The following is a 9545-nucleotide window of genomic DNA, read 5'->3' as shown; positions in this document are numbered from 1 at the left end:
ACGTAGAAGGCAATTTTCTCGTGGTGAAGAGCCCCGATTTGTATCTCCACCTCCTCAGTAATCAACGAGACGGCCTCCCGTAAGGGCCTTCCATCCACAGAAGCAATTAAACGAGGAGAGTCCAGAGAGTAGACTGGAATGCGAAGCCTCCGAACCGCGTCAAGACTGATAAAATTACCTGCCGCGCCCGAATCCACATACGCAGTCTCAGAAAAGCGACCTAGATCGGAAATTAGTAAAACGGAAAGGGTTAAAGGCTGAGAGGAAGCTGGAACACCTAGGGAGGCCTCTCTTACCTGTCCTAGGCGGAGAAGTTTTCCGGTCTCTCCGGACAGCTACGTAGCAAGTGAGCGGCGCTACCACAATAAAAGCAGAGGCCTTGGGTACGCCTTTCCTTGCAACGTTGCTCCGCCAACTTTACTCGATCCACTTGCATGGGTTCAGGAGAAGAAGCGGAAGAAGAAGCTGCGGCGGGAACTCGAGGGCTACTGGACCGACGGAGAGGAGCAGAGACATTAGACCTTCTGACACAAGCGGATTCTCGGGAACGTTCCTGAAAGCGAAGGTCTATACGCGTAGCGAGAGAGATAAGATCCTCCAGGGTGGTTGGAGTATCTCGTCCAGCGAGTTCGTCCTTAATACGGCTGGACAAACCCCGCCAAAACGCACCCACTAGAGCCTCGTTATTCCATCCGAGCTCCGATGCCAGGGTACGGAAGCGGATGGCATACTGTCCCACAGATAAAGAACCCTGACGTAAATTAAACAGAGACTCAGTAGTAGAGGCTAAACGTCCGGGCTCGTCAAAAACCCTGCGGAAGGTCTCAAGGAAATCTCCTAAATGGGAGACTAAGGGATCATCCCGTTCCCACAAGGGATTGATCCAGGCTAAAGCCTCCCCCTCCAAATGAGAGACAATAAACGCTACTCTGGCTCGTTCAGTAGGATACTGCTGAGGTAGAAGCTCGAAATGGAGACGGCATTGATTCAAAAACCCTCTGCAGAGTTTGGGATCGCCAGAATACCGGGGAGGTTTACCCAGACGAGGAGGAGGATGAGAAGTTGGAACTGGAGTGGAATCCAGAGCGGGAGCAACAGGAGCCGACTGTAAGCTGAATAGGCGATCATCAATAGATGCCATATGACTCAACATACGGGTTTGAGTATCCCGCTGTAGAGATAATTCCTGCTGTAGGTTAGCTAGCTGAGCGGCGTTCACAGGATCAGCAGTTTGCAGGGAGGTTAAGCGTGACTCCATAGTCTTCATAAAAGCCATAATGCGCTGCTGGTTATCGCGCAAAAGGGCCAACTCTTTCTGGGCCGAGAAGGGTGTACTAGTGGGCTCCATGGCCTGTATGTACTATAACGAACTCAACTAGAACTGAGAGTGGACCCTCTGGACCGTGGGCAGCCCTACCCCTGAGCGAGCGACCTTGGAATGAAACGACCCCTATACAGGGACCGTAAGGAGCAGGCCCGGAGGTCACTTACCCACAGTGGAAGTACCGAGAGGGACGGCTCCAGGAAGAAACGAAAAGGCACTGAAGGAACACCGGCAGGAGTAAGAACCAGGAGAAGACTCTGGAGACTGTGGAACAAAAACAAAAGGAAGGGTTAAGAGTACAAGACAAAACGGAAACGGGAAAAAACAAGAGCAAGGGACAAATACAGAGAGGAGCGAAGTCCAACAAGAGACAGCGAACTGGCGAACCAAACACGAGCACCACAGGGGCCAGAAGCACAGACAATGCTATGACAAACAGGCCACGAGGCACAGAGGAGGACGCCTAATATAGCAAAGACAAGGGTAGGGATTGGTTGAGGCTACACTGACCTTGAACTCAGAGGAATGGTATCAGGTGTGATGCGCCTGCGTCTATTGTGGAACCCAGAGCGCCTGCGCAGGGTCAGCAAGCCTCCAGCAGCAGAGAACTCCGGAGAGGAGGCGGAGTCAGCGAGATGCCCGGACCCGGAAGTGGAACGCCGGGGACGCGCCGCCGCAGAGACAGGAGCAGAGCGGCGAGAGCGCGCCGCTGCAGAGACAGGAGCAGAGCGGCGAGAGCGCGCCGCAGCACGAGCAGGGATCCTAGCCGGAGAAGAGGTACTGAGACGCCCGGCCCCAGCACACAGCCTGCGGCGAGCAGCCGCAGCAGTAGCGGTAACACCCCCCACATATAATGACTGTGAGTAAAGATGAAAATACAAACCCAGAGATGAAATAGATTTAGCAAAATGAGGCCCGACTTACTGAATAGACCGAGGATAGGAAAGATAGCTTTGCGGTCAACACAAAAACCTACAAACAACCACGCAGAGGGGCAAAAAGACCCTCCGCACCGACTAACAGTACGGAGGTGCTCCCTCTGCGTCTCAGAGCTTCCAGCACGCAAGAAAAACCAATATAGCAAGCTGGACAGAAAAAATAGCAAACAAAAATAACACAAGCCAAACTTAGCTTATGCAGGATAGACAGGCCACAGGAACGATCCAGGAGGAAGCAAGACCAATACTAGAACATTGACTGGAGGCCAGGATCAAAGCACCAGGTGGAGTTAAATAGAGCAGCACCTAACGACTTAACCTCATCACCTGAGGAAGGAAACTCAGAAGCCGCAGTACCACTCTCATCCACCAAAGGAAGCTCATAGACAGAACCAGCCGAAGTACCACTCTCGACCACAGGAGGGAGCTTGGCCACAGAATTCACAACAGTACCCCCCCCTTGAGGAGGGGTCACCGAACCCTCACCAGAGCCCCCAGGCCGACCAGGATGAGCCACATGAAAGGCACGAACCAGATCGGCAGCATGGACATCAGAGGCAAAGACCCAGGAATTATCTTCCTGACCATAACCTTTCCACTTAACCAGATACTGGAGTTTCCGTCTCGAAACACGAGAATCCAAAATCTTCTCCACTATATACTCCAATTCCCCTTCAACCAAAACCGGAGCAGGAGGATCAATAGATGGAACCACATGTGCCACGTATCTCCGCAACAATGACCTATGGAACACGTTATGGATGGAAAAAGAAGCTGGAAGAGTCAAACGAAAAGACACAGGATTAAGAACCTCAGAAATCCTATATGGACCAATGAAACGAGGCTTAAATTTAGGAGAGGAAACCTTCATAGGAATATAACGAGATGACAACCAAACCAAATCCCCAACACGAAGTCGGGGACCCACACAGCGCCTGCGGTTAGCGAAACGTTGAGCCTTCTCCTGGGACAAAGTCAGATTGTCCACCACATGAGTCCAAATCTGCTGCAACCTATCCACCACAGTATCCACACCAGGACAGTCCGAAGACTCAACCTGCCCTGAAGAGAAACGAGGGTGGAACCCAGAATTGCAGAAAAACGGCGAAACCAAAGTAGCCGAGCTGGCCCGATTATTAAGGGCGAACTCAGCCAAAGGCAAAAAGGACACCCAATCATCCTGATCAGCAGAAACAAAACATCTCAGATATGTTTCCAAGGTCTGATTGGTTCGTTCAGTCTGGCCATTTGTCTGAGGATGGAAAGCCGAGGAAAAAGACAAATCAATGCCCATCCTAGCACAAAAGGCTCGCCAAAACCTCGAAACAAACTGGGAACCTCTGTCAGAAACGATGTTCTCTGGAATGCCATGTAAACGAACCACATGCTGGAAAAACAACGGCACCAAATCAGAGGAGGAAGGTAATTTAGACAAGGGCACCAAATGGACCATCTTAGAGAAGCGATCACAAACCACCCAAATGACCGACATTCTTTGAGAGACGGGGAGATCCGAAATAAAATCCATAGAGATATGTGTCCAAGGCCTCTTCGGGACCGGCAAGGGCAAAAGCAACCCACTGGCACGAGAACAGCAGGGCTTAGGCTGGGTTCCCATTGCGTTATGGGACCGCGTTAAACGGACAGCGTTGCACGGCGAAATTAACGCCGTGCAACGCGGCCGTTAACGCGCCCATTCACGCTAATGGGAACGCGCTACACTAGCGTGTGCCATGTTCGGCACGCGCTAGCGACGCGCCGGAGATTCCTGGCGCGCCGCGGACGCTGCTTGCAGCGTCCGAGGCGCGCCCGTGGTCCGTTCCCCGCTCTCGCCGATCGGGGATCTGCGAGAGCGGGGACGTTACCGCGACCCCGAACGCGGCCCCATAAAAAACATTGCGTTAGCGCAATCCGCTAGCGCTAAACGGATTGCACTAACGCAATATGACCCTAGCTTTAGCCCGAGCACAAATCCCACAGGACTGCACAAAAGAACGGACATCCCGCGACAGAGACGGCCACCAAAAGGATCTAGCCACCAAATCTCTGGTACCAAAGATTCCAGGATGACAAGCCAACACCGAACAATGAACCTCAGAGATAACTTTATTCGTCCACCTATCAGGGACAAACAGTTTCTTCGCTGGGCAACGGTCAGGTCTATTAGCCTGAAATTTTTGCAGCACCCGCCGCAAATCAGGGGAGATGGCAGACAAAATTACCCCCTCTTTGAGAATACCCGCCGGCTCAGGCAAACCCGGAGAATCGGGTACAAAACTCCTAGACAGGGCATCCGCCTTCACACCCTTAGAGCCCGGAAGGTACGAAACCACAAAGTCAAAACGGGAGAAAAACAGCGACCAACGAGCCTGTCTAGGATTCAACCGTTTGGCAGACTCGAAATAAGTCAAGTTTTTGTGATCAGTCAAGACCACCACGCGATGCTTAGCTCCTTCAAGCCAATGACGCCACTCCTCGAATGCCCACTTCATGGCCAGCAACTCTCGATTGCCAACATCATAATTTCGCTCAGCAGGCGAAAATTTCCTGGAAAAGAAGGCGCATGGTTTCATCACCGAGCAATCAGAACTTCTCTGCGACAAAACAGCCCCTGCTCCAATTTCGGAAGCATCAACCTCGACCTGGAACAGAAGCGAAACATCTGGTTGGCACAACACAGGGGCAGAAGAAAAACGACGCTTCAACTCCTGAAAAGCTTCCACAGCAGCAGGAGACCAATTGACCACATCAGCACCCTTCTTGGTTAAATCAGTCAACGGTTTAGCAATACTAGAAAAATTAGCGATGAAGCGACGATAAAAATTAGCAAAGCCCAGGAACTTCTGCAGACTCTTCAGAGATGTTGGCTGAGTCCAATCATAAATGGCCTGAACTTTAACAGGGTCCATCTCGATAGTAGAAGGAGAAAAAATGAACCCCAAAAATGAAATCTTCTGAACACCAAAGAGACACTTTGACCCCTTCACAAACAAAGAATTAGCACGAAGGACCTGGAACACCATTCTGACCTGCTTCACATGAGACTCCCAATCATCCGAGAAGACCAAAATATCATCCAAGTATACAATCAGGAATTTATCCAGGTACTCTCGGAAGATGTCATGCATAAAGGACTGAAACACTGATGGAGCATTAGAAAGCCCGAATGGCATAACCAGGTACTCAAAATGGCCTTCGGGCGTATTAAATGCTGTTTTCCATTCATCGCCCCGTTTAATACGCACAAGATTATACGCACCACGAAGATCTATCTTGGTGAACCAACTAGCCCCCTTAATCCGAGCAAACAAATCAGACAGCAGCGGCAAGGGGTACTGAAATTTGACCGTAATTTTATTTAGAAGGCGGTAATCAATACAAGGTCTCAGCGAACCATCCTTCTTGGCCACAAAAAAGAACCCCGCTCCCAATGGCGACGATGACAGGCGAATATAACCCTTCTCCAAAGACTCCTTCACGTAACTCCGCATAGCGGCGTGCTCAGGTACAGATAAATGAAACAGTCGACCCTTTGGAAACTTACTACCAGGAATCAAATCGATAGCACAATCACAATCCCTATGCCGAGGTAGGGCATTGGACTTGGGCTCATCGAATACATCCCGGTAATCAGACAAGAACTCTGGGACCTCAGAAGGGGTGGGTGATGAGATAGACAAAAATGGAACATCACCATGTACCCCCTGACAACCTCAGCTGGACACAGACATTGATTTCCAATCTAATACTGGGTTATGGACTTGTAGCCATGGCAACCCCAACACGACCACATCATGCAGATTATGCAACACCAGAAAGCGAATATCCTCCTGGTGCGCAGGAGCCATGCACATGGTCAGCTGGGTCCAATACTGAGGCTTATTCTTGGCCAAAGGCGTAGCATCAATTCCTCTCAATGGAATAAGACACTGCAAGGGCTCCAAGACAAACCCACAGTGCCTAGCAAACTCCAAGTCCATCAAATTCAGGGCAGCGCCTGAATCCACAAATGCCATGACAGAATAGGAAGACAAAGAGCAGATCAAAGTAACGGACAAAAGAAATTTCGACTGTACCGTAACAATGGTGGCAGACCTAGCGAACCGCTTAGTGCGCTTAGGACAATCGGAGATAGCATGAGTGGAATCACCACAGTAGAAACACAGCCCATTCTGACGTCTGTGTTCTTGCCTTTCAGCTCTGGTCAAAGTCCTATCGCACTGCATAGGCTCAGGTTTATGCTCAGATAATACCGCCAAATGGTGCACAGATTTACGCTCGCGCAAGCGTCGACCGATCTGAATGGCCAAAGACATAGACTCATTCAGACCAGCAGGCATAGGAAATCCCACCATGACATCCTTAAGGGCTTCAGAGAGACCCTTTCTGAAAATAGCTGCCAGCGCACATTCATTCCATTGAGTGAGCACGGACCACTTTCTAAACTTCTGACAATAAATCTCTATCTCATCCTGACCCTGACATAGAGCCAGCAAATTTTTCTCTGCCTGATCCACTGAATTAGGTTCGTCGTACAGCAATCCGAGCGCCAGAAAAAACGCATCAATATTACATAATGCAGGATCTCCTGGCGCAAGGGAAAATGCCCAGTCTTGAGAGTCGCCACGTAATAAAGAAATAATAATCTTAACTTGTTGAACTGGGTCACCAGAGGAGCGGGGTTTCAAAGCCAGAAATAGTTTACAATTATTTTTAAAATTCAAAAACTTAGCTCTATCTCCAGAAAATAACTCAGGAATAGGAATTTTAGGTTCTAACATAGGATTCTGAACCACTAAATCTTGAATATTCTGTACATTTATAGCGAGATTATCCATCAAAGAGAACAGACCTTGACTGTCCATGTCCACACCTGTGTTCTGAACCACCCTGATGTAAAGGGGAAAAGAAAGACAGAACACAGTGCAAAGAAAAAAAAATGGTCTCAGAACTTCTCTTTTCCCTCTATTGAGAAGCATTAGTACTTTGGGCCTCCAGTACTGTTATGAACAGGTAATTCAGAACCACAATGGACATTGAAGTTCAGAGCACACGAAGTGACCTGACAATTACCAAAAACATAGGACGAGCTCTGAGACGTGGGAACTCTGCTGACCGCAATCCCTAATCCTATCACACCACACTAGAGGTAGCCGTGGATTGCGCCTAACACTCCCTATGCAACTCGGCACAGCCTGAGAAACTAACTAGCCCTGAAGATAGAAAAATAAGCCTACCTTGCCTCAGAGAAATTCCCCAAAGGAAAAGGCAGCCCCCCACATATAATGACTGTGAGTAAAGATGAAAATACAAACCCAGAGATGAAATAGATTTAGCAAAGTGAGGCCCGACTTACTGAATAGACCGAGGATAGGAAAGATAGCTTTGCGGTCAACACAAAAACCTACAAACAACCACGCAGAGGGGCAAAAAGACCCTCCGCACCGACTAACAGTACGGAGGTGCTCCCTCTGCGTCTCAGAGCTTCCAGCACGCAAGAAAAACCAATATAGCAAGCTGGACAGAAAAAATAGCAAACAAAAATAACACAAGCCAAACTTAGCTTATGCAGGATAGACAGGCCACAGGAACGATCCAGGAGGAAGCAAGACCAATACTAGAACATTGACTGGAGGCCAGGATCAAAGCACCAGGTGGAGTTAAATAGAGCAGCACCTAACGACTTAACCTCATCACCTGAGGAAGGAAACTCAGAAGCCGCAGTACCACTCTCATCCACCAAAGGAAGCTCATAGACAGAACCAGCCGAAGTACCACTCTCGACCACAGGAGGGAGCTTGGCCACAGAATTCACAACAGTACCCCCCCCTTGAGGAGGGGTCACCGAACCCTCACCAGAGCCCCCAGGCCGACCAGGATGAGCCACATGAAAGGCACGAACCAGATCGGCAGCATGGACATCAGAGGCAAAGACCCAGGAATTATCTTCCTGACCATAACCTTTCCACTTAACCAGATACTGGAGTTTCCGTCTCGAAACACGAGAATCCAAAATCTTCTCCACTATATACTCCAATTCCCCTTCAACCAAAACCGGAGCAGGAGGATCAATAGATGGAACCACATGTGCCACGTATCTCCGCAACAATGACCTATGGAACACGTTATGGATGGAAAAAGAAGCTGGAAGAGTCAAACGAAAAGACACAGGATTAAGAACCTCAGAAATCCTATATGGACCAATGAAACGAGGCTTAAATTTAGGAGAGGAAACCTTCATAGGAATATAACGAGATGACAACCAAACCAAATCCCCAACACGAAGTCGGGGACCCACACAGCGCCTGCGGTTAGCGAAACGTTGAGCCTTCTCCTGGGACAAAGTCAGATTGTCCACCACATGAGTCCAAATCTGCTGCAACCTATCCACCACAGTATCCACACCAGGACAGTCCGAAGACTCAACCTGCCCTGAAGAGAAACGAGGGTGGAACCCAGAATTGCAGAAAAACGGCGAAACCAAAGTAGCCGAGCTGGCCCGATTATTAAGGGCGAACTCAGCCAAAGGCAAAAAGGACACCCAATCATCCTGATCAGCAGAAACAAAACATCTCAGATATGTTTCCAAGGTCTGATTGGTTCGTTCAGTCTGGCCATTTGTCTGAGGATGGAAAGCCGAGGAAAAAGACAAATCAATGCCCATCCTAGCACAAAAGGCTCGCCAAAACCTCGAAACAAACTGGGAACCTCTGTCAGAAACGATGTTCTCTGGAATGCCATGTAAACGAACCACATGCTGGAAAAACAACGGCACCAAATCAGAGGAGGAAGGTAATTTAGACAAGGGCACCAAATGGACCATCTTGGAGAAGCGATCACAAACCACCCAAATGACCGACATTCTTTGAGAGACGGGGAGATCCGAAATAAAATCCATAGAGATATGTGTCCAAGGCCTCTTCGGGACCGGCAAGGGCAAAAGCAACCCACTGGCACGAGAACAGCAGGGCTTAGGCTGGGTTCCCATTGCGTTATGGGACCGCGTTAAACGGACAGCGTTGCACGGCGAAATTAACGCCGTGCAACGCGGCCGTTAACGCGCCCATTCACGCTAATGGGAACGCGCTACACTAGCGTGTGCCATGTTCGGCACGCGCTAGCGACGCGCCGGAGATTCCTGGCGCGCCGCGGACGCTGCTTGCAGCGTCCGAGGCGCGCCCGTGGTCCGTTCCCCGCTCTCGCCGATCGGGGATCTGCGAGAGCGGGGACGTTACCGCGACCCCGAACGCGGCCCCATAAAAAACATTGCGTTAGCGCAATCC

At 49.8% G+C, this 9545-nt stretch overlaps 1 protein-coding gene across 1 annotated transcript in view; it reads left to right on the top strand.

Annotated features, from left to right (window-relative positions):
• Positions 1 to 1438: 1438 nt before the first annotated feature.
• LOC138666603 (gastrula zinc finger protein XlCGF26.1-like) overlaps positions 1439 to 9545 on the top strand; it is a 46549-nt gene continuing 38442 nt past the window's right edge. Inside the window, exon 1 of the mRNA XM_069754800.1 lies at positions 1439 to 1561. Coding sequence (XP_069610901.1) covers positions 1439 to 1561 — 123 coding nt within the window. The remainder of the gene's footprint in view (positions 1562 to 9545) is intronic.

The sequence above is a fragment of the Ranitomeya imitator genome, chromosome 2 (genome assembly GCF_032444005.1).
Source record: "Ranitomeya imitator isolate aRanImi1 chromosome 2, aRanImi1.pri, whole genome shotgun sequence".
NCBI classification, from domain to species: domain Eukaryota; kingdom Metazoa; phylum Chordata; class Amphibia; order Anura; family Dendrobatidae; genus Ranitomeya; species Ranitomeya imitator.
This window is presented reverse-complemented; position numbering and strand designations above follow the sequence as displayed.